The sequence below is a fragment of the Sciurus vulgaris genome (genome assembly GCF_902686455.1).
Source record: "Sciurus vulgaris genome assembly, chromosome: 7".
NCBI lineage: Eukaryota > Metazoa > Chordata > Mammalia > Rodentia > Sciuridae > Sciurus > Sciurus vulgaris.
The window spans coordinates 112629265-112655858 of record NC_136467.1 but is presented as its reverse complement, the minus strand read 5'-3'; the positions used below and the strand labels follow the sequence as shown (position 1 = coordinate 112655858).

General features: G+C 37.4%; 1 protein-coding gene across 6 annotated transcripts in view; it reads left to right on the top strand.

Annotated features, from left to right (window-relative positions):
* The window catches only part of RUNX2 (RUNX family transcription factor 2), a 211216-nt gene that overhangs the window by 146810 nt on the left and 37812 nt on the right, over positions 1 to 26594 (top strand). For 4 of the 6 annotated variants that reach the window (XM_079147684.1, XM_079147683.1, XM_079147682.1 and 1 more), the window contains one exon: positions 10079 to 10252. The exons of the other annotated variants lie outside the window; for them this stretch is intronic. In XM_079147684.1, coding sequence (XP_079003810.1) covers positions 10079 to 10252 — 174 coding nt within the window. The remainder of the gene's footprint in view (positions 1 to 10078; positions 10253 to 26594) is intronic. 6 annotated transcript variants of the gene reach the window in all.

Sequence of the window (26594 nt, the reverse complement as noted above, 5' to 3'; positions counted from 1 at the left end):
TTCCATCCTCAGCACCACATTAAAAAAAAATAAATATAATAAAAGTATTATGTCCATCTACAACTACAACGTTTGAGTGGGGGGAAGGGAGCCGAGATGTGGCTGTCCAGATGTGGCTATCCACATGGATGAGGGTGGTTAAGTGCCCTTGGGTTCAATCCCTGGTACAAAAGAAAAAAAAAAAAAAAAAAAAAAAAGCAGGATTGGAATAAGAAAGTATCGGAGAATTGGGATGAGGAGGCATAGTTAAGTTAGAGATGTGTTTAGAATGTGGGAGAGGGGCTGTGGAAAAGCCAACCACACTCCCTGTTGACTCTTTTTTTCCCTGCCTGCACAGTGTCACTGACATCTCCTCTTGTATATTTTCATTTGGTCTTTCTTTAAATTTTTTAAAAAATATTTTTTAGTTGTCGTTGGATATTTATTTTATTTATTTATATGTGGTGCTGAGGATCAAACCCAGTACCTCACACATTCTAGGTAAGTGTTCTACCACTAAGCCTCAACCCCAGCCCCCTAGTCTTTTGAAAATTATTTTTTCTTTTTAACCTCCTATGAATTTCTTTTTCTTTAGGTGTCTCAAAACTTTTGGGTCCATTATTTGAAGTAAAAGAATTATGCTCTAAGCATGTTTATGAGAATTCGTTCTTTGATGTGTGGCTGATACTACACTATTCAAATAATTCTGTCCTTTCTTCTAGATGCTTTATGCTTAGATTATTGTGATTTACCACAACCTGAAAGCTAAAAGTTATATAGGAATTGGCACTTACATACATCAGATTCATACTTCATAATACTTTCATTTGCATTTATTGAAAGATTTTGAATTCTTCAAATTTAGAAGCCTAAATTTTGAAATGGGCAGGCCTTCAATATTCTCTCTGTCACACATCTAATTATACTTAAAAAAATGACTACATGTGAGATTGAGAGAGTGAACTTTTTTGTCACTAATCTAAACTGGTGCCTTTTAATATTAAAAGAAAGCAAATTCGACTTTTAACATTTTTTTTTTTTTATGAACTGGAGTTCCTAGAATATTTCTATGGAGTCTATGGCTTAACTATGTAATTATGTCTCTTGAGTAGATTATATTTTTCTTTCCATAATTATGTTTTACCCAAGAGACTGGAAAGGCTTCAGACCTCTTTGGATAAAATTGTGCTTCCTCTTTTCTCTCTTGATAAACTCTGAATCCTGCATGCCTCACTGTTCAAGGGCTGAAAGGGAGCTTTTGAAGATATGTGGTAGTGATTATGATTTTTTTTCCTTTAGAAATTGGTTTATATATTAAGAGGGGCCCTTAGAGAGAAGCTCATTTTTGAAATGCCATCAGAGAAGAATCTCCTGGAAAGAGATTTGTTTATGATCTGAGGTCCTCTGTCTGAAGCCACACACTAACATTGCTCTAGGGCTGTCTCCTCTCATGAGCTGTCCTGTGTCATATTGCATAGTTGTTAATTTCCAGTGGCTCAGAGGGGCTGAGGCTTTAAACATGAAGATAGTTTTTTAGTCTGTTTCATTATTTTAGTCCAGAAATAGTTCTTGACCTGAACCAGACAGTATACTCTTAGGAAAAAAGATGACTCAGCAGCCTTTCCCAGCAAAGATTATAGACTCATCAGTTTTACTGTGGTAAATGTTTCCCAATAGCCAACTTTTCCCCTGCCCCTTCTCTGTGTTTCTTACTAGACAAAAGGAGAGGTAATTTTAAGTTTATCCATGTTCATGTTTATTAATTCAACAAGCATTTGTTTTGTTTCTTTTTGTAGCTAGGCTCCAAGATTGTGTTAGAAATAGAATATGACACATCCCTGAAGGGTTTATAGTCAAGTCTAGAAAGTCTGGAATAATAGGGTTTGAAATTTTGTGTAAATGTTTTATGTCAATTGATAGTTAATGCTTACTGAATGCCTATCACACCTAGGTGTAATCAAGAGTTATGGACAAAAACCAGTTGCAGCTGCTCTTACCTTGCTATGACAGAAACCAGAGGACCACTGATGCCCTAGACACAGAAAATACCAGAAGGAAGGGATTTTGATAAATGCAGTAGGTGGGAAGAGGGTGTTCCAGGTTGAGGGGACAATTTGGGCAAAGGCACCAGGTCTCTGAAATGCTGTGGATAGGCCAGCGTGAGCACAGCACAGACTTGGAGCACCTGAGTGGTAGCCATTGGAAATGAGCATGCAGCACATGCTGGGAACATACTTTCTGGGTTCTTGTTTTCTGAGCTCAAGGGTCTGTATTTAATTTAACAGTCACTAAATGGATTTGAGCAGGTAAGTAACATGAATCTTAGTATTGGGGTGCAGAAATAACTTTATGGAATAAACAACATTATGGAAACAAACCATTTTTGTTTGTAAGCCTCAGAGTTCCATTAAACACCTTCCTGTGGTCATATGACTAGTTTGTCCTTCCCAATATGTGAGACTGCTCCTCTGGTGTGTGAGCTATAGGCTAGAGCCTAGGATAGCTCTAGTGGGAATGGAAAGCAGGGGTCCCTTCCTATGGGCAGTGTAGGGATGGGCTTGAGTGGATTATGTGGACTAGGAAAGGAGATGGCAAAGATATGCCTAAGCTGGATTTTGGATCTGGGGAGGGGGGACTGGAAAATGGTGATATTCATGAAAGTAAGGAAATTAGAGGAGAAGCTGCTTAGGACTATTTGATATGGGTGGAGGAGCAAGGGTCTAAACTGAATATTACAAGAGTATAGGTCTTTGATTTCTAGATGTTCACAAATCACCAGTGAAATGTAATCATCTGAATGTAAACAGGATAATTTCAATTTCCTCATTAGTATTTGCATTTTCATACATGTATAGGGATGGAGAAAATCAGGATTTTAAAATCTCAAGCCTCAATAGTTATGAAGTGTTTGGGTCAGAGCTTTACATGGCTTTCCTCAGAACTTACCTGAGTCTGTGTAATTGTCCCTGTCATATTGCTTTTGCTAGAGACCGTCAACTGAAATGCCCAAGATACACCAAGTCTCCTCTTCAGTAGTAGAATTCCAAAAAACAGTATTTGAACTTGAAGTTCATGGGAGTGCAAATAATAGAAACACAATAATAAACATTGTGAGACAAGATGACGCAAAACATACATAAATTTTAAAATTAGTGAGCCTGTTCCCTAATCTTCCCTTACAAACACACTCCTTGGTCTTCTTTCAAGAAAGAGAGATTAAAGGTGAAGGGCCTCATTACTTATTTATTTTCCAGAACTACTCTGGAATAGCAATTTTGTTGACATAACAAATTTATTCTGAAAAATGGTACTTTTTTTTTTTTTTTTTTTTTTGCGGTGCTGGGGATCAAACCCAGGGCCTTGTGCTTGCAAAGCAAGCACTCTACCGATTGAGCTATCTCCCCAGGCCAAAAAATGGTACTTCTAATTCAAGTTCTCTCCTTTCTTCCTTTTACTGTGAGGATTAATGTCATTTGTCTAAAAGAAGATAATATTCATTCATTTATTGCATAAACATTCTTAAATTGTTATATCCTGTGGCTTGAGCCCAAGAGCTTGCCCCAGATCTTATTCTATCACATACTTGGTGACAGCAAAATTAACTAATGTCTCCTCAGTTACTTCTTTTCTCCAGGGAAGCCTGGATGCATGGCAGAGTAGGTTCATGGGCTGCCAAATATTGGTTTACAGTTTAGGAGATCTATCTTTAAATAGAAATGGAAGATTCTCATATATATTGCATAGCTTTAGATAATTAATGTGTAGGCTTGAGGAATTAAGTGATTTGAAGAATGGTGTGCTTGTTTAGATTAATATCACATATATGTTTAGCATCATCTTGTCACAAGATATTTATTATCATGTTTCTGTCATGTGCCCTCCAGCTAGCTTTCTTCCTTCCTTCTTTGCTTATCAGAGTCCTACTCAGCCTTCAAGGACAGTCATAATGGTTTCGTCAGTGAAGGCTTCATTTTTCCTTTTAGTCAAAGTCAGTTGCTCCCCTGTACTTCCTATAGCAGTTTATTATTCTTAATTTTTTATTATGAAAAATTTCAAACATGCATGATAATACATATTTTTAATACAATCATATCTACCCACCACCTGTTTTTTTTTTTTTTTTACCACATTTGCTTCATCTATTATTTGTCAAAATATCTTAAAGTAAATACCAGACATCATGGCATTTAAACCCTAAATATTAAATAAAAAACAAAACAAACAAACCCTAAGTATATGGTAGTCCTTCTAAAAACTAAGGGCCTTTCTTAGAAAATCACAAAATCACCACTTTATTAATATTTTAAAGTACTTCATTATCAAATTTACTCAGTTGATCTCCAAGCATAGCATTTTAGTTATTGCCCTCACCACAACCTTTCTTTCGTTATATTTAATGACTTGCCTTTCTTCTCCACAAGATTGTAAACTCCTTGAAGGCAAGGACATTATCTTATGTATTTTTCTGTCTCTTTGTCTTTACAATGCCCACTGAGACTTGCATGAAGTGGGTATCTAACAAACTCTAACCAGCCAGAGTAACAGACCCTTATGTGGACATGGTACTGAGGGCATTGATGCTTGATTGCAGATCTTCCTTTAACTTTAGTTATTTTATTTAAAAATAACTTCATGATACCAAATATAAAAGTAGATGCCTCATAAAGGAAGTGAGTGTTTCAAATCAATTTAAAATGCTACTGTAAAGGACACTGCCAAATATCATGCCCAAACGATGAGCAGGATGACTCTGCTGTGCCATGTTAGGATGGACCAGACGTTGCATAGTGTATTCTTCATAAAGAAGCACTTTGTTTTGCTTTTTGTAAGCACATCTTGCCATCCTTTAGGAAGAGTATGTTACCTGATACAGTGCATCCTACTGTGGATATAGTGTGTGGAATGTGAGCTTCTGGCTGGGGCAGGCACACACTTTTCCAGAATTGTTAAGCACTTCTCAATCAACTTTTATAAAAATGGGCAAAATGGGTCACAGCACAGAAGCAAGTTTATTTTTTATAATTCATACAGCTGACTTTTTAGAGTCTTCACTCTAACTGAAGACTCTAGAGTTTCAGATGTGTGATTTTTTTGAAAGCAGAGTTATAATGGCAGTATTTCTGACTTTCATTGTGGGTAGGAATAAATGGGATGATTAGTTAGACTACTGCTTAGTGACTAACAGATACTTATGTGTCTTTGCTTTAAGGATGTGTGAATGCTGTGACCTTTTGGTCATGCATTCTTCTTGTGCCCCTGAATTTATTGCAACAAAGGTCATATTCAGCCAAACACAGTCAACTTTTTGAAAGAAATGATTTTGAAAACTACTTTTTTCTTTTTCATTTTAAATTCATTTTTGGTCATGATTTCCCCTGAATGACTACTGTTGCTCTGTTATGTTCGAAATTAAGCTAGTTGGCAATGAAGGAAAGAGCACTGGACTAGCAATCAGGAAACCTGGGTTCTAGTCCTGCCACTAACTATGGGACTTTGATCAAATCATATCCATTCTCAGGAACTCGAGGTTCTCATCTGTAGAAGTAATACATTGCTCTAAGATTTAGAATCTAAATTATATCCATTGCCTCTTTAATTTTTCCATTTCTAAATTACTTTCAACAATGTTTAAGAATTATAGTGAGATAAAATGGTTTTTCAGGAAGCAAGCGAGCTCTCACTTAAGGAATGTTCTTCAGTATAATTTTATAGGAAGTACCAGTAGGGGCTTGTTTCTAAAGAAAGATTTTGATCACTGACTTCACTAGATTGGCAAACAAGAAGAGTATTTTGGGATAGTATTGTAATAGGATAACCTGGACCAGAGAGTTTTCTTTCAATCAAGACATTTATCTAAAAGAAAATATTCATTCATTTATTGCATAAACATTTATTGAGTACCTACTATATGGCAGGAACTGAATTAGATTGTGAGAATACAGCTGTATACCAGAAAGAACACTCATTCTCATGATACAGTCTTTCAGGAGACATGAATACACAAGATAATTACAGATTTTGGTAACTGCTATAAAGGAAATAAAGAGAGGGTATGCTTAAGAGGGTGAGAAACTACTTTGGTTATGGTAGGCAGACCTGGTCTCTCAAAAGAAGTGTTTTTTTTTAACATTTTTTAATTGTAGATGGACACAATACCTTTATTTTATTTGTTTATTTTTTTAATGTGGTGCTAAGGATCAAACCTGGTGCCTTACATGTGCTAGGTAAGCGCTCTACCACTGAGCCACAACCCCAGCCCCAGGAAGTGGTGTTCATTCTTGGTGTGATGAGAAGGATGAGCCATACAAAGAATCAAGGGGAGAGCATTTCAGAGATAAGGAAATGTCCTGGGATAGGAAACTATAAAGGAGACAAAGTCAGATGCCCAGAGAAAGATGATAGGGTTTTGGACTGGGTTTGTGCCAGTAGAAAAGCAAAGAACAGAATAGATTTAAGATGTAGTATAAAGATGGAGACAACAGGCCTTGGTAATGGATTGAATGTGGGGAGTGGGAAATAAATCAAGGAAAATGTCTAGGTTTTTGGCTTAAAGCAATTGAGTGGCTAGTGCCACTTATTGATATGGGCAACTGTTAAGAAGTAATAAAGTTATTCTGGAAAGAGAATCAGGAATTCTATTTTGAGTATGCAGTATTTGCGATATCTTCTAGACATTTCAGGAGGAGCCATCAAGTAGGCAGTGAGACACACAAACCTGGAACTCAGGGTAGAGGCACTTGTGTTGGGACTAAGACCATCTTGGGCAGTAATTCCCAACCCTGGACATGTATTTCATGTGGTGAGCTTTTAAAACACAATTTTTCCTTATGGCCCACCCCAGAAATTCTTATGTATTGATCTGATATGGGATCTGGACAGCTACTTGTTCTAAAAACCCTGTAGGGGAATTTTATTATTCACAGGTTGAAAAGGACCACTGCTTTAGGGAGGAAATTCAATCAGTGAAGAAGATCCAGGACTGAACTTTTACATAAAGAGTTCAATTAAACCCCAAAGAATCTTCTATTCTTTATAGTGTCCTCCTGCTTGGAAGAGCTCCTCTTTGGCCCTTTGGATGAGGTTTAGTCTTCTCTGCAACATGGCAGAATGCTCTGTCCTTGATCCAAGTTAATGTGTCCTTTGTCTCCCAAGTTCTCAATTTCTGAAAGGTTTGCTTGGTGCTAAAGGTTTAAGTACATCCTCTTTCAGTCTGTCATTTGAGTATACCCTGATGTGGTTTGGTGGTACATGGCTGAAAGATAAAGAATCTTTTTCTTTTTTCTTTCCATTGTACTGTAAGAATTTTGTTGTGGTTGTGTTGGTTGCTATGAAGGGCAGATATCTACAAGGAAAACTGTATATGTTTGTGTGTGTGTGTGTGTGTGTATCCCCAGATAGATGTTCTCTGAACTAATCTAGGTTTTCTGTAGATATTTGGTAGCTCTCTTTGAGGATAATTTATAAAAGATCATGGGAAGCTTTTAAAATTTCATCTGCCTTTTATTTTTCACACTTATACCAGTGCTATTCCAAGTCTGTTATGCTTACCTACAACTTTCTTTACTCCCTAAAGCAGTAGACTAAAATGTATAACCACATCCAGACACTGAACTCACATCTCATACAGTCTCCATGAAAACTTAATGAAAAGGCTGTAGAAAGCAGAGGCAAAGTTTATTAAATTTTCTTATGACCATGCCCCATATAAAGTTCCAGTGTATAAAGGAACCATGCAAGATCATGTAGCTCAGCCTTTAACCTTGAGGGAATCTTCCAAAAATATGACCTATTAAAAAAATAGCTTCCAGGGACAATTCCACAACCTTTCTTGTTAATGTTTACAGTTGCATTAGTACCACACCAACGTGAGAGAGAGAGAGTGTGTGTGTGTGTAAGAATCAGACTTGGTGGATTTGTAATGAATACTATGTAAATTGCTAATTGTGAAAATAGTTAGGCCCAGTAAGATGTACTGATATAGAAGTTTGGTGAGTTGGACTACAGCTATTTGTTTAGGGTAATGAAGGAGTTATTAAGTTTGTTATTGAATCCTTGCTACTGTCTCTGCTTATGTTGAAAACCAGCCTTAATGCCTCATTAGGCTTAGTCTCAGGTGTCTCACTGTATGATCTAGATAATATTTAGTCCTCTATAGCAACTGGGAGAGGAAGGTAGCATTCCAGTGACCTCACATTGTGCCTCATGATGAGTGGAAAGCTCAGTCAACTTGGACAGAAGTGTTCTTTCCAAACTGAGCTAGTCAATAGCTGAAGACCACAAGCTAGTTGACCTACCTCTGCAGACCTCTTAATGTGTAAACACTTCATCTGTAAACACATTACTAGCAGGGGTCTAGGAATTATTTGGGGTCACCTCTAAAAGTTCTGTAGAGTCTAAAATCTATTTGTAATCTGGAGGGAAAAAAACCCATAAATGATGGGAAAAACAACGATTAGCAAACAGTTCATTCCCCTAGTTTTTACCAGTCATTTTTTTCGAGGTCTAGTCCCTCTGTTATAGCAGATGCCCAAGACTTGCACTGGCAGGAAATAGGGTGGTGGGTGCATTTCAGTTAATGGGCCTCGTTGAAACATGTTTGGCTGGGGAGACAGCTACACTCATATTACTGAGCCTTGGCTTCCTGTCTGTTTTCTTTGGGCTGGGTAGGCAATGAAAAAGGAGACAGGAAAATACATTTTGGGGCAAATAAAATAAGGAATTTGTCTTATGAAGACAGCTTATAGTTGGGAAATTCTAATGTTCAACTTAACTCTATCCTGATAGATTCTTCTTGTCCTTTGTTAAGTGGGAGGCTGAAGTATTTGCACTCTCTATAGAGCAGTGAAATAGTGAAGAATTCCCATGTTCCAAGTAATTTTAACAGTACTCTTTCAAGACTTTTTGCTTTTAGGGGTAATAATCCTAATTCCCTTAGTTTTTCTTCACAGTGCAAATTCTTAATCCAGTCATCATCTCAGCAGTTCTTCCTTGAATTAACTTCAGTCACCAAAACATTTTTTAGGAAAATGACAGGGCAGTATATTAGAGCCTTATGGTTCAGAATGTGGAGAAGGGACCCGCAGCATGTGTGCACGTTAGACCCTGCACTCATTCTGCAGCACCACTCTGCAGGTATACTGCACTAGGTCACAGTCAGATTCTGATGCTTTTCTGTTATATTTGTGCCTAGCCTCTGCTAGACTTCTTTAAGAATGATTTGATGGTTTTTAAGAAGTCTTAGTATCTTGAGTATGTTTTAATTTGCAGATTTCTTCAATATCCAGAATTTCCTTAGGTTTTAGACTTGAATAAACTAGAAGAGAAAAAGTTGTTTTTAAAAACTAATGAATTGTCACATTCACATATTTAGTCAAAGAGTATTTTTCAGTTCCTTTTACAAAACCACAATAGTAGATTTAAAATAAAAAAAAAATTCTCTGTGATTTAACAGAGTTTGTTCTATGCTTTTGGGCTTTGGCATATCACAAAATATCTAGATTCATTTTGAGAATTTGAGTTTCCTTCCTTACATTTTTTTTCTTTCTTTCTTCCCCCACCCCTCTTTTAAAAGGATTATAGGTTCGAGTTTTAATTTTTCAGAACACGATCTCAGCAAGAGGTAGTTGTTATACAGAAAAGAAAAAAAGTCATTATGGTCTTTAGGAACATTTCTCTTTGAAACATATGTTTGCCTCTGCTTCTGCCCAAGCTTTGAGACAGTATGTCTAACATGCATGGACTCTTGAGTTTTCAAATGAGATTTCCTTCATCATGAAACAAGGAAGCACCCCAGTGCACAACCACTTTTCCCATCTTTTCTCTAAGAGGCTAGAGGAGGCATCCAGAGAGCCTCCAATCCAAGTTGCCCTCTGGGATGCTCAGCTCTCCTTTTATAGAACAGAACTAGAAATGCTTGCCACCAGATAATGCTTAAAAAGCAATTTGAAAAGGAAGGCATTATATATACACATCATTATAAATATCTATATTGATAATTCCTTGGCTTAAACCACCCAGTATGTATGTTCACATATCTATTTAGCATGATCAATTGTTCAGCTAATTAATATGCTTTTATTTTATGATTTGCTGTTTCCAGGGCACAGACAGAAGCTTGATGACTCTAAACCTAGTTTGTTCTCTGACCGCCTCAGTGATTTAGGGCGCATTCCTCATCCCAGTATGAGAGTAGGTGTCCCGCCTCAGAACCCACGGCCCTCCCTGAACTCTGCACCAAGTCCTTTTAATCCACAAGGACAGAGTCAGATTACAGGTAAGACAGACTCATAGGTTTCACTTGCAGACTCTGGCAGGCTGGGGGTGAGGGGCTACCAGATGAGATGTGTTCACTTCAAAACTCTTGGAGCTGTGAAATGGCTTGTTATGAAAGAATTGAGACTTGAAGATACTGAGTTCTTCTTTTTTTATTAAGGGAATTCTGATACTTAGTAAAATTTGGGATAAAATTTTTTGGGAAATTTCTTCTAATGCTGTACTCTGAAGCAGTGTCAGTCTACACATTGGTGGGATGGTTATAACTGCGCTCTTTGGGAAAATGTTTGTTGTAAGTTTCTGTTTTGTATTCAGGTGGTGCAGGGGATAACATCACACCTTCACTGTTAGAAAATTAGTATTATCTACTCAGATCTGGGCTTAAATTTCTTACATGTATAATTGTTTCATTAAGTTTGCTTGAAGATTGCTCAGGGCTAACAGGAAGCTTTGATTGGTAGCTGTAAGGCAAGCTTATGAGGCAGACAGAATTCTCTTCTGGTTTACATTTACCTCTAGCTCCTCATATGATGTTTATCCTTTTACATTCTAGTAAGCTGCTTACTTTACCTTTCTTCTTAAAAATAAACATCAGCATTACATTGCAGGCTAATTATTCACATTTGGTGCATTAAGATCCCCAACTGTTTTTTTTTTCCTGCCTTATTTGTGCAAAAACATATTATTTTAGGATTGAATTGATTGCTTTTAGATTATGGTGACAAGATAGTGTATTAATCATAGATTTTTAACTTGGAGATCAAAAGTATTGAGAGCTGAAGAGAACGCTAGATGTCATCTAGTTACTATTGTTAGCAGAGATGGACTAGAATAGAAGGAAAGAAAGTAAAAAAAAATGTGTAATAAACTCTCAACACATCTTTTTTTAACAGTTAAATTTTTGTCTGTAGTAGTTAGATTTGAGGGTCCTTAGTGGTCTCAAAATACAATTGTTTATAAATGAAATGACCTACCTTTTCTGATCTTTGTCCATACTATGTAAAGGTATTCTTTGATATTTACTTAGAGTAGATTTCACATTCTGTGAGTTTGTTTATTAGTCTGCATATATGTGTTTGCTTGAATATATATATGATATATATAAATAATCTATGTACCTATAAAATGATATAGAATTGTGACAATAAAAGAAGAGAGCCAGGAATCTTATGTTAAGGAAGAACATTAGAGCTGTGTGAAATATGGCATTTTTAAACACTGATATGTAGGACTCAAAAGGTTAACATGTTCTCTAGACATGTGTCCTTGACAAGAATGTAAGGATGAAATTCACACTAACTTGTGAATTTGAAGCATGTAGCTTTAGATACCCACTGCTTTTTGATTATGGCTCATAATAGATGTCCTTTTGTCTTATAGTAATCCTTAGATTCCATGAGTATGCATGAGTGAGTGTGTGTGTGTGTGTGTGTGTGTGTGTGTATGTGTGTGTGTATGTGTGTGTGTAGTGTGGGGGTTGGTTATACACACATGTTCTATGATCTGATAAACACTGAGTTCGTTAAATGTTTGATTTCTATGTTCTGGTCTCTTAAGTGATTGATAATTGTTTTGTTCACTGATGCTTTTAAAATGGCCTTTGAAATCTGCCTAGGACTACATTCACTTAAGATACTTCTTTCTAGGCTTTGTCCTTACATCTAAAGACAAGATCATAAAATAGTCCCAGAGGACATTTTAGAAGCTTAAGGAGCTTTAGATATCATTCAGCCAAAGGAAAAGTTGTGGAGAGGATCTACATTTTAGCAGCATCCCTATACACCAGATGCAGGAGCAGAGTGAGGCTCTGAGAAGGTGGGGGCAGGTCGATGCCAGAAGAGCATCTCACAGCTCAGGAGCACGGCCACCTCTGCAGGCCTGGCCCACCTCTGGCTGTCAGTTTCTCTTCACCCTCCTCCCTCTTGAGAGACTCAGGAAGGTTGAGTTTGTCTGCAGTTGCATAGTAAGTTAGTAGCTGAGTAGTGAGTATATTCATTGGATATATTTCTAAAAATAAATTTATAGCTGGTTATGGTGACACACCCTGGCGACTCAGGAAGCTGAAGCAGGAGGATCACAGTTTGAGGTCAGTTTCAACAACTTAGTGAGACCCTATTTCAAAATTAAATAAAAAGGGGTGTGACTCTTTGGTAGAGGGTCTCTGGGTTCAATCCCTAGAACCACAAGAATAAGTAAACAAATAAAATGAAAATATAAAACAAGTTTATTTATAGGGATCAATAGCTTTTTGGAAGTTCTATAAGAGTATTAGCTCTTCAGCTGGTTGTGGTGGTATACTCTTATAATCCCAGTGAATTGGGAAATGGAGGCAGGAGGATCATGAGTTCAAAGCCAGCCTCAGCAACTTAGCGAAGCCCTCAGCAACTTAGAGAGAACCTGTCTCTAAATAAAATATAAAAAAGGCTTGGGGATGTGACTGAGTAGTTAAGCACCCTTGGGTGCAATCCTTGGTACTGAAAAAAAAAGTGCTACCTCTTCATTTGGGATTATAGTTCTTTGAACTGATTTATAGATTAATCATGGTTCTTGTCTTCCTTTTCCTCATTATTCTTATCTGCAAGGTATTAGACCCAACAACTTTTCTAAAACTTTCCGAATTTGCAGATGTACAAATACATACTTGCCACCTACCTGCTCTTGGTCATGTGAACTTTCTTTAAATGTTCCCATATTAGAGAGATATAAGTACCTGTCCTTAACCAAGGATGAACAGAGTTCTTCTGGAATCCAAATTACCTGGAAAACCCAGGAATAGCAGTATCATCAAAGTTAATCGAATAGATTTAATTTTTTAATGTTTGGATTTATTCCCTGTATATTTAATAAGTATGACCTAGAGCCTACCAGATATAGAGAATAGGAGAATAGGATCTTAGGTAGTGTGGGAGGCAGGGGAGAAAAGTGATGTCCCTGAGTTAGTCTAGGTCCTTCCCACTCTTGAACCACATACCCTCGACCCAGCCTAAAGTACTGTTGTTTCTTAAGCACACCTTTTTCGCCTTGTTCATCTATAGTATGTCATGCTATTTCATTCATCCTTCAAGGTCACTGTACTGTCTTCAGGAAAGAGTCCTGGAATCATTTTCCAAAGGTTGTCTCTCCTTCTCTTCGGAAATGGTTGAGAATGCCTTATTTTTACAGCTTCTGCATATTTGCCTTTTCTATCCTGCTAGATTGTAAATTCTCTGAGGGATTTTTATAGGGATCTATTTTCTTTTGTGCCTAACACAGTACAATGTTTCATTAAATGTTGAATTAATGAAAATTTGTCTGAGAAGAAATCAGTCTGCACTTGAACCATATACCCTGGGCTGGGATATCATGCCTTTCTTATTAGCATTAACTGTTCTTTCTATTTTCTTATCCCAGAGTACCATTGTTACCTGGTGATGAATAATAGCAGAAATCACATTCCAATATAACAGTATGTAGTTAAACCATTTGGGCTTACTCTAGTTTTGGATCTACGTAATTGCATGATTAAGTTTACATTCCTAAAACTTGCTTATACTGCATCTTGTGACTTCTTTGCAGTATGCCACAAGGCCCCATCTGAATTCTAGTTTATGCCATCCTTTGCAAAGATGTTTGAAACAGGATCATTACTTCTCATTGGCTTGGCACTTTTGTTATCTCCAGGTCTTATCTCAAAACTCAAGATAATAGTCATGGTTTTATAGTTATCACTAGTTCTTTACTTGCCAACATAAAAGTCAGAAGACTTCAGAGTCTCGGAAGAGCAAAAAGAAATCCGAGAAAGTTATAAGTATTCAGTGTATCATAATTAGTCTTCTTGAATGCTTCCTGCAATTCTTAGGGCCAAAGGTTCTAGCCAAGGTGGGGCACTGCCTTCTCTGCATGACCAATTTAGTGGTGTCACTCTTTAGAAGTCTTTGATGGCTGATGCTGCACCAGAGAACCCAGGGCCTCCCCGCAGCTTCCTGAGGAAGTTTCTTCCTCTGTACCTCTTTTTATCATTCAGATAACTGCTGCCTATCTCCAGGCATCAGGAAATACCTAGTCTGCAACAAATGTCTACCTCTGATTCAGAACAATGGTGTGATGGCAATAGAGTAAGGATGCTATGTTAGGAGGTATCTTTCAAGAGAATTACTGTTTTAAACACAGTGCACTTTGGATGGGCCACATATAACTAAAAATAGTTCTGCTGATTTAGGCATTTGGGTCTAATAGGTTGGAACATTAATCTCATCTTTGGGGTGGGACATGTGCTGCTATTATTTTAATTATTCATTCAGAAAATGTTTATTGAGTGCTTACTGTTTGTCAGGCATCAATATAAGTGAAAAAGATAGAAATAATATTTGTTCATAAGGAACTTATTTTTAGTGATAGATATAGTCAGCAAATGGATAAATAAATATACATACAAGATTATTTCTAATAAGTGCTGTGAGAAAATGAAATGAGGTAATTGATAGGAAACAACTTAGGGAGGGAAGGAGGTAATTTTGGTTGGAAAGTTGGGAAAGGATTTTGAAGACTTTTGAAGATCTGTAAGGTGGAAACTCATGCAAAGAGAATAATACAGAAAGGCAGGGGCTAGGTTATGGAGAGTCTTGAAGGCCATGATAAGGAGCTTTTGTTTGCAGTGGGGTGCTGTTGAAGAATGAAACAAGAGAAGGACATTATCTAATTATTTACATGTTTAAAATCTGTTTGGATGCTGTGTGAAGAATGGATCATAAGGGGGCAAAGATACAAGCAGAGTTATGTTCAGGAAACTGTCCATTCCATCTTGCTGATGACCAGGGAAAATAAGACTTGATGGTTTTTTACCTGGGCAACTGGAGGATGGCAGTGCCATTTACTTACATGGGTAAGATTCAAAGAAAATGAGGCTGGGTTGGGGTTGGGGTGGGAAGTTCAGAGAAGCAGTCAGGTGGAAAAAAGAAGAGGAAGCTATAAAGGAGACATTCTCACCTCTACAGCAGCTCCTAAGACTTCCCACAACCATTCAAGGTTTTTCCCTCACTTGATACTTTCTGGATTGCAGGATTCCTTTCTTCTTTAAAAGATTTCTCTTTATTCTTGGGTTTTTTTTTTTTTTTTTTGAGCATTCATTGAAAATGACTTTGCCCATATGTGAATGTTGGAAGGAAGTACATAGGACAGTTTTTTGTTTTTTTGTTTTTGTTTTTGGCTCAGACCTCCATTTTTAGTGGTCCTTCAGCCAGGAGTAGATTATTGATACTTCTGTATTTGCTGCTAGATATTCCATCATGTTATTTCTGGTGACCTTCTCCTTTTGTAGTGTATAAGCAAGCTATTTGCAATTTCACCTGCTGTCTCTTTTGGGTTTTTATTTAATGTGTCATTGTATTCATGTTTTTCTTTCATTGTGGACATCCTTTCTTGTATTGTTTTTCCAAATGCATTTCTATTCTTTCTTGATAACTGGGAGGAAATGCTGCCATCTCTTATGACCTATTCAAGCTGAGTCAGGCTCCCATAGCACCTTGTGCAAACCCTCTATTATATCATGTTCCACATAGTGACAGTTACTTGATTGCATGTCTGTTGCTTCCAGCAGACTTTGAACTTTTTAAAGTCTGGGGACATGTTTTTATCTCTGTGTCTTCATTGTCTTAAATAGTGCCTGCTGCTTGATGACTTTGGTTGGCTGATGAACAACTAGGTCATTGACTTCTTCAGGAACTCACTATTGTTCTAGCCCTAGTATTTTTATAGTTTATAGTAATTTTATTGAATTACTATTAGCAATCATTTATTAAATGCTTATCACATGTCAGGCTTAGAAATAGGAATGCACAATTGAGTAGTGTGTCTCAAATTACCATTCTCTTCAAGTACTGAGTGACCGCCTGATTCTGTAATGTGAAACAAGTTGGGAGCTGAAGTGGGCATGGGTGGTGGTGGCTGTGAGTGTGAGGGAGCAGGAACCCACTAGAGGCTTAAGAACTGTTGGTGAGAAGGAAGAAGACTATGGGCTCCCAGAAGTGTAGGGATGTGAAACTCAGCCTCACAGCCACTGTGGTCCTACTCACTTGTGGGCAACTTGTGTCTTAAGTAGCTGGAGTCACCACACTCAAAGACATGCTATTGGAAGTACTTCCCTCTAGTTTGATGGTACTGTGTTTGAACTTCAGAAGTTACTGGAAATCCTGTCCTGTCTTCTTCCTTTGAGATTCTTTGGGTGGGCTAGCTGGGTAAATTCTCAGCTGCCATGCATATGTAGGAAATCTCTTTAGAGGAAGTTGCTGATCACAATCCTTTTTTTTTTTTTTTAAGCACAAATCCTGTGTGTAAACACTATTTCTCATCTGTTTAACTTTGGCAGTCATTTTCTGAGGAAGAGTAGAATTTAGGTGCAGCTCATGCTGGCTTCATAGAATGATGCTCCACAGGACCCTGTGAAGGGCTGGTGGTCAGCAGGTCGTTTTGTTGCTTAGCTTGCTAGCAGTATCACAGATTAACTTCTTAAAAGTGCTCTTGTTTCAATTTCTGTCATTTGGAATTCCCTTATTAACTGAAGATATTTTGGCTTTGTTATGCTTTTAGAAAAGTAGACAGGGTTGATGCTCTGAGAAAAATTAATTTCATGTTCCAAAAACTTATCTTTGTAATTTTCTTCTATTTGGAATTTAAAACTCATAGTTAATATATAGTCATGTTAAGAAGAGTCCATATATTTCCTGTATAATGCTTCATTTTATTTCTCTCTTCCCGAAGACTGTTCCATCTGTAGTCCATCTTTAGGTTTCTGCCCAGAGGAAATCTTGGTTTCATTCTCCCATTCTTTTCCAAAGCATCATCTTCTCTATGGTTTTATGTTTGATTTTGGTTTAGTACATGTATAAGTATGTATATGTGTTTACATACAGGTATGCTTACCTTCCCCTTTACTGTTTCCCTGGGAACCTATTTTATTCCTTTTTACCTTTTACAATGGACTATGGATAAAAGGATCAGGAGTACTTTTGAAGGAAATCACTATAGGGGTAGCCCAGGAGAGGGGCAAATCAGGCCTGCACTTTGCTATGAGGGATCCTTGGGTGGTATATCTCGATGTTTAATCATGGTTAGGTACCCATGGCTTCACACACAGTTCAGATACATTGCTTAAGGAGGAGTAATAGAAACAATAATATATTTAGACTTTTTTCAGACTAAAAAGTATTTTTATTCCATTTATTCATTTTAATATATGCAAAAGCATTCCGGGAATAAAGTTGTGTGGCACTACTCCCAGTTCTGACTATCTGATTATTTTTAGGGCTTTGTTTATTGTGATAAGGACTTGCTTTGCAGTGGTTTAAAAACAATTTGTTTTAATAGTACTTAAAAGACAGATTTAACCAGAGAGTCAGAATTGTGAACCCTATTTACTGAGTAAGAACACTGAGGCACTCGATTTCTGAAACTTTCAGAACTGAAATTAGAAATGTGTCTCTGGAAGGTGAAATCTGACAGGATAGTTTTAGGTGGGGAAGAGAGTGAAAGTGTAAGGGAAAGAATGAAGAGAAATGGTAATATTTTAGGTTGTTGGAAGGGACAAGCAGTGGAATGTGTGATCATCTGCAGTGGTTGCAATTTGTGAACAGGAGTGGGCTGTGGTGTGGTGGATCCTCGGTGTGATGACATCTTCTCCTAGGACTCCATGGAGGACATAGTACAAGTTAGGGAAATAGGAAGGTGCTGAGCCAGTTAGCATTGTGGGGGAATGGCCTGTAAAGAGAGTGTGGTAAAAAAGGAAGAGCTTCTGAAGAGGAGTTGACTTATGCTGTGGACTTGGATATTGAACTGCACTCAGGTTAGGAGGAAAGCCTGGAGAAATCTGAGCTTCACTTCAGGTGGGAAGTAGGAGTATGGTTTGGCAAGGTGAAGGGAAAATGGGAACTCTTGATTGTTTCTTCGTCCTCACATGACAGAGGAAGTTCCCACACCTTGTTCTGACTTTAGTCTGAAAGCCAGGGCTTCAGTCTGACCCTGTCTCTCAAAAAATACACACCTCAAGCTGTGTCTGACCAGGTCAGTGGGGGTTTACTGATATTCCATTAAAATATCCTAAGGTTATGTTCACCTTTTGTGATCCCTTCACACTGTGGCTTGTAGCCCAAAGGACAGGTTTCCTCCATCTTGTCTTGCAGTTGACCAAATGAATCACTATACTGTTTTTCTTCTTTGATTTCCTCTTTACATCTTATAGGATTATTTTTATAGTTCTGATTCTTCATCCATTATGTTGGTTCACAATTTTGTCTCATTTTGAAGCTAAGGAAGGTTGCTTGTAATGCTTTAAGACTTTGGTGAAGAAGCTGGACAGATCTAGGACTATAATGCCACTATATACCTGTCTCTAAGCTGACCATGATCTGTATTAACGATCACTTTCTCGTAGGCTTTTAAATTACCTATAAGTCATATTAGAGATAAGGCATTTTCTTTGCTGAGGTTCAGTTACATAATAGGTAGGTGATTTTTCTTCTAATCTATTACTCTGGTAGTCTTAGAAACAGGTTTTTAGCGAACCCTTTCTGCTTTCCTAGTTACTGTGGTAAACAAATGTGAAGAGCTCTTTGCACATAGACTTTTGAAAATGACTTATGTTCTTAGTAGATTGCAAGCGAGTTAATACTAACAGTGGTTCCAGAAAAATAGTTGAAACACATTTACCAATAGCAAAGACATTTCAGAATAAGGTAAATAGGATAAGGGAATATAAAACCTCTTATATTTTGTATAGTCAACTTTGAAGGCATTATCATCAAATAACTTATCAACTGTCACGTGGAAATGGAATAGTAAATTCAGAGACCAAAACTAAGAATAGTAGTGAGTAGAATTATAGGCAGACATATTTTACTTATAAGGAAGAACTTTTTAGATCCTGCTCTGTCAAGTAGAAGGCTTTTGCTTACTAGTTGCCATAAATTCTTGCAATATTGTGGGACATAATTCATCTTGGAGCAGAGAATTGAATTAATCTAAAACAGCAAGCTGTTCTTCCTTATTTCCTCACCTCTCTTGGGCCTTAATTTCCTCTTAAGCATGTTTGTTCTGCTTTTTCTATTTGAAGATCATTCTTCTTGATAGGGATGATTAAATCAAAATAGTGTTGGGTAATTTTCCTTTCTAACTGTCATGAATAAAAATTATGCCCATTGTTCTCAAACTTTGGCATATATTAGCCTCACCTGGGGAGATTGTTAAAAGTATAGATGCCCATTCTTTAACCTTGAATCAGAACATATGAGGTGGAGCCAATCAAAATGTTTAAGGCTTATTACCCCAGGGTCACCTTGCCCATCCAAGAGCCAATCCTCCAGGCTGAATGTCTCAGGAGCCTCATCCCCACAGTCAGATGGTGACTGGAGGCCACTAAGTGCCCTAAACCTGCTTCTGGGTTTCCTGGTACAGCCCTGGACTCTGCACTATCCTGGCTGCTGTTTTCCCTACATACCCTTGGGTGTCTGGTTTAAGTCTGAACTTCCTGCCTGTTTCTGTAAGATACTACAGAGGGAAATTTTTAAAAATGCGTATCTGATTGTGTCACCCCAGAATAAAAAAACCTAAATTGACCTTCTGTTGTACTTAGCATGAAAACCAAAACTTGTAGCCTAGCCCAGCAGGTTCTGCATAACCTGGCTCCTCCCTGCCTGCTCTGCTGCTCTGCATCTTCATCTCACACTATTTTGAAGCTTTTGTTAGTGCTCTGCAAACACTCGGGCTTCCTATCAAGTCCTCAAAAAAAAAAAAAAAAAAAAAAAAAAAAAAAAAAAAAAGCCCTATACTGACTCCTTCTCAGGAACTGAATACGTTCTGTTCTGTGGCCTAAAACCCTCTTCATCCCCCCGGGTCATTCCTGGACTTCTGCTTGCCATTAAGGTCTTGGCTTCATCATCACCTTAGAGAAGACTTCTCTGATGCCCAGGTGAAGTTGGAGTTCCCATCTGTATGTTTTTATGGTGCCATGGATGTCTTCTTTTTAGCACTTGTTACTGTTGTATGATTGTTTGATTAATGTCAGTCTCTGCTAACTGTAAACTCCATGAGAGCAGGAATTAGGTTGTTCTTTATTCACTGTTAATATTCCTAGTGCCTAGCACAGTGCTAGAGTGGACACTCAATAAATATTTTTTAAATGCAAGAATGAACGACTGGAAGACAATTTTTGAGCCATAGATAACCTCATCCATGACTGGAAACCTTCAGTAATATATCAGCTGCTGTATCTGAACCCCTGGATGTTGATACCAGCCTGATTCAAACCTGAGTTTATTACAACCACTTTTTTTTAAAGGCTTATTTTAAAATTTTTTTCTAGTTATACATGACAGTAGAGTGTATTTTGACATATCATACATACATGGAGTTTAACTTCCATTCTTGTGGGAATGGGAACCACTTTGATGTTGTGATTTGAACTAAAGGTCACTCCACTTGACCAGCACCACATCCCAGTTATATTTCAAGTTCTGGTCCTACCCATTTGTATCTTATTCTTTTCCTCTTGCTGGCTTAACCATTGAGGTTCAGGATATGCCAAAGCTGAGGCTAGCTTAGGCGTGACATGAAGATCCTCCCTCTTCTTCTCCTAGGTTTTTTTCTTTTAAATAAGAAAAGTATCCCCTTTTCTGTGGGAAAGTTGTGAGTCCCATTTAGCCAAAAGTTGGTGATAGTCCAGAGTCTCTTCTTGTCATCTTGTCCTAACAGTGCAACTTCCTTCTGGTGTCTTTTGTTACATCTTGTTGCAGGATATGATATCTTAGGATATACCTAATCACTTCTCATTCTCTTCCCTGCTTTTGTCTTCTAAGATTTACTAAGTCTCTCGTCCAGTGTTTGCATTGTAAACTTGTTGTCATGCCTGGGTTCCCTATATAGCACCCAGTTTTATTCAAATAGCTTATTGATTTTTTCCTTAAATTTCAGTTTAAAACTCTGTGAATCAGTTGGGTTGGTCTCCTGCCAAATGGTTCTGGTAATCACCTTGGTCAGTTTGAGAAGGCTTTTGTTTGGGACAAGAAGGGAGTCAGAATCCTACCCTTGGGACTTTGCTGATGTGAGCCAAAATGCTCCATAGAGTATCAGCTTCCATCAGCTGCCTTTCACAGCCACCCCAGATCAACTCTGCATGACTTCAGTATTTGCTGTTGAAACTGCTGATAAGACTGAGTGTAGGGAGCTTACTTTTTCTGAATCATAGTTAGAAACATATAATTTTATAGCTAGAAAACATCTTAGAGATAACTCTCTATTCTTATTTTATAGGTGAAAACAGTGAGAGTCAGAAAAGGTAATTTATTGGTATACAACTGCATAGTTAGTGCCAAAACCTCCAGTCTATGCTCTTCCTATGCTTGGAAGATTCTGTTTGCTTTAAAATCATGTTTCCTTCTAGTCAAGCAAACCAGGAGTGAGTGGAGAGAGATCATTAAAAAAAAAAAAACAAAAAAACCAAAAAACTCCAGTCTAGCTAGTAGAAGACTTCTTAGGAAAGACATAGAATTTAACATTTAGTATTTAGTGAAAATTGTTTTGAAATAGGAATCTCTGTAGTATGAATATGAAAATATTTGTATGCTGAATGATAATAATATGACAGAAAAGGCTAGAAAATGATAAATTTGCTTCCCTGTGTTAAGATTATTGACCATATTCTACCCTGGTATAATCAAGAGGCATAGTTCTAAACTAGTAGATGCTATATATACTTTATTTTAAATACTCCAGTTTTTTCAAGAAATATTTGAGGTTTATACAGCCTAATTTGAGTGGAGGATAAAGAATGGGAATGTGGGGATCTCTAATTGTACCCTACTCCCCAAATAGAGCAGGTACTCATTGCAGACATACTGAGCTTTGGCAGAAACTTCTGGCTGTGGCTGAGTCATTTTACCCAGAAGCCTGTTGACAGCACGAACAGGAGGAAGCCTTTTGTATGTCAGCTCAGGGTTTGCCCCTATGGACTTGTTTGCTCCAATCTCTATATGAAGTTCAGCACCAGGTCCATGGTGTGCCTCATGTGTGCTTCTTAGAAAAGCAGACCCTTCTGCACACCTACACATTCAACCAAAGTGTTTACTTGCTATCAGCAACCTCTGAGCTTACATGTGAACCTGTTATTGCACTTTTATAAAACTATCTTCCTGCTCTACTTCCCCCACTCAAAATCTATTCATTTAGAAATTCTACATGTCTTCCTGCAGTTCATTTTCCTCCAGTGCCTTTCCCCACAACTATCTGCCCTACTCCCTCCTTTCTTATTGTGACCTCAAGTGTTTAAAGTTCAGTCATGTAGACATGAATTTTGGTTTTCCAATCATTTGAAAGTGTAGAAATTCTTAGAGTCCATTACTCTTTATGTCATTTTAGGAAGTGTGCAGCTACCCTATTTCTTCCCTGTACCAGTGATTGAACTTCAGAAGCTCTAGTCCAGCTCAAAGAAGACAATTTGCTTTCTTTATGTCCCAGGTTTACATCAATGGTTGTCTCCATTTTATCACCTGATGAAAGATTGTTTGAGACGTATGAGCCACCCCTCTCCCAGTTAGCATTCTCCAGCATGGCTGAGTACATTCCAGTCTGTATTGTTAGGTTTTGGGAGTTTATAAAGTGCATAGCAGATGCTAGCACTCTCCAGGAAGTCTAAGCTGAGGAACACTACCCTAGAAGGAGAACTTACAAAAGTACTCTGACACTGGTGCTCCACGGTTCATTTCTGGAGCTTTTAATAAAACACAAACATACTTGCAATAGCCTGCCTCAGTTGAAACAAATGCTAAAGGAATACGTTATGTCAAATGACTGGTGCCCTTTTCTGGCCTTTGGTGACTTCTACCTAAGACAGGAGAGAAGAATTTAACCTGGCTCTTAATACCTGGATTTGGTCTACTCTCACAAAGGAAACCACAGTTTCTTCTCGAATTATGCAATTACAGATCTAAGGGGTCCAATAAATGGCTTAGCCATATATGTCTCGTGGCAGGTTTTAGCTTGCTTTCACAGTACTGGTGACTATTTTCTCATGTGTATCATCTTCATGGTCTTTAGGAACAGCTTGGTCCTCTGGCACTTTCTCTTCTCTCCCATTTAGTCATTTTGATTAATCATGTCCTTCCTATAAATACAGGAGGCCCATTATATAGGAAATACCTGATTTTTTTCAATTTCAGTATAGTCCAATTTGATTTCCACTTCCCTTTAAAACTCCCTGTTTTAGGTGGCAGGATAGAAGTTAGCAGAGAAATAGAGGTGAAGTCATATTTAGTATTTCAGATTTCCCAAGCACATAAAAAACACTCAGAAGATTTTGTTTTTAAGCTGTCATCTCTATACATAAAAAAAAGTTGATACTTTAAGTCTCTATACCCTAGTGATAAAAATAACACTGATATGGTTTGTGAAGATTTCCATTGTAAAAAAGAATTAATTATAGTTTTTAAATCATCATGTAAGAATATTTAAATTTCAATCAACAGCTTTTATTTTGTTGACCCTCTGTGAAATAGTGTTATTTAGAGTTATCTTCTGAAAATGAGTAAATGCTTTCACATAGTTACAGGTCACCCAGGATGTAACCTCAAGGCCAAGATCACCACCTCTGTCCTCTTGAGATGTAGAAATCAAGGCTGTTCTTATTTATGTTGGGAGTAGTAGCACATGGTACTTCCTCCAAGTTTCTGCATACTCAGACAAAGATACATTCAAAGTACCTCTGACTGGGGAAGGAATGGGTTATACTTGCTCTGTGGGCCTTGAGGTGAGATGAGGACAGTTTCATGTTTATTCATGGTTAATTAGTAGGTTTGTTTCAGAGCAAGGCCCTATGTCTTCCCTCTTAGTGACTTTAGGATTGATTGTTGAGGGCTAAAAAACACCTATCACCTGCTCTGACTCATCCAAGTTAAGAATGAATCTCAGAAGTTTCAGGTTTCTTCAGGAAGCTTAGTTCAGAAATCCTTCATGAGATCAGGTTGAGGTAAATTTTCTCTACTGTAAGTGTTAATAATTGTCCACAAGAAAGCAAATATGCTATAATCATATATTTATGATAGGATTATATTTTTCTTGGTGATTGAGCATTTAGTAAGTCAAAGTATTTTCTAGCATTTTTTTCTCACTAAAAGATTGAAAGAGTCAAAGTGTACAGTATTTGAAAATACACTAAAAAGATGAGGATTTCTCTCTGGGGGAAGAAACTAAGACTAAGAATGAATATGATTAAGGTTAAAAGATCTAAGGGATATCTACACGACTAACACCATTATATTTTTTAAATTATGAACCTACTAACCTCAGGACTCTCTCTGAAATTTTCCTCTACCAAAGGAATAGGACTGATTGCAAATACAGGTTCAGTGAAGATAGAGGTTCTAATTGTGGCCAACATTTATTGGGTTCTTTCCATATACTAACCCCTCTATTACATTATCTCAGTCTTCATAACAACTTTATGAAAGAGGTATTTTTATTTCTCCCCACTTTGCAGATGAGGATGCTTGAAGCTTAGACAGGTTATATAGTTTGTCTAGTCCAGAAATTGTGGAAATGAGATTGATGATGACTCATTCTCAGGGTATTGGACAAGGCATGGGATGTTTGGAGATTGTTGCCTTGTATTCTTTAAGGTTTTTGCCCCTTTTAAACATTACTTGTAGCAGAACTAGTGAATCCCTTGGGGCAGTTCTTTTATTTTATTTTTCTTTAGGAACTCTCTCTCTCTTTATCATTATCATAGAATCTTAGGAGAGTGACCTTGAAAGAGATTGGCTGAACTGCAGTCTGTCCTCTGAGAGTTCAAAAACAAAGAGCTTTTCACTTGTTTAGGGATAGTGAGAAGTTATTTTTTCTAATCTGGGATATCTTTAGGAAGGGCCTCCACTGAAAAAGCAAAATTATGCTTTAATAGACTATTCTAAGTATAAATTCTGACAGCCAGGAAGTTTATGTAAAATCTAAAACCTCACTGATACAACTGTTTCATAGCTGAAGAGGAAATTAGAGAATGACTAATTATAACCTCGTTTTAATATTCCCTTACTCAAGCCACCCTGGGGGTTCATTAGATATGTTTATTAAGTACCTATTATGTACAAGGCCTTATACTTAATTATACTGAGCCTGATCTTGGAAATCTTTAAGAATAACACTAGATAAACCCAGCTACCCCAGATGGCTTAGAGTTAGATATTTTAGTCTTTTTGAATAATGATTTGCCATTCACTATATATTATTTGATTTTCACTCTGAGGATCCAACTGAGATAGTACTATCACTCTCACTTTACAGATGAGGAAATTAAAACTCAGCAGCATTAAGAAAGATACCCAAGGTCACATGGCTGAGCCTTGGCCATATGAGCTCCTAAAGTGCACAATAATAGTTTTAATATAGTACTTTACAGGTATCAAAATGCTTTTACATTTATTATGTCATCTAATTTTCCAAACAAGCACAACAGTAGTTATTATTGTAGTCATTTTACAGATAGCATTTCTATTTATTATCTACTTAATATGTGCTATGAGAGTGCCAGATACTTTTATCAGATATGGCCTAGTTCATGTAATACTCAAAAAACACAATAAATATCATCATCCTCATTTTACAGATGAGCCACTGATGCCCCAGAAGTTTAAGTGACCTGATCAGCATAGTAGGGAGCTGTAATTCTAGTCTAGGTTTGTCTGCCCAGTCAGTGTGCTAAGCCACCTTGCCATGTTCACATTACCATGTTACATTGCCTCATTTCTGGATGAGAAAACTGGAGATTCATAAAGTTGGCTAACCTAGCTGAGGTCAGCTTTTAAGTAGCAGAGCTGAGGCTCTAGCTCAGATTCTCTGGTATGAAAAACCCATCCGTGGGGCTGGGGTTGTGGCATAGTGATAGAGTGCTTGCCTGGCATGTGTGAGGAACTGTGATCGATCCTTAGCACCACATAAAAATAAATAAATAAATAAAGATATTGTGTCCATCTATGACAAAAAAAAAAAATAAAAAATAAAAATAAAAAGCCCATCTATTTCCCACTGTACTGGGCTGCCCTTCTGCCCAAGAATGTATCTTATCTCTAAGTTAAGTACCCTAATTACTTTGTGACATGTTTAAACTAACTTTCATCATTTAAGTCATTCTTTATATTTCTTTGTATTTTCCTCCTTTTTGAGGCAAAGGTCCCTATCTCACTACTAGCCATATGTCACAGTAGAGGAATGGACATACAGGTTAAACTACTTGTTCAGGGAGTTATCTGATGAAGTTAGATTAGAACTCAAATCCAAATTTTAGTCTTGTGTGCCCACTTCCTTTAGCTATGAAAATGCTGCTTGAAAGT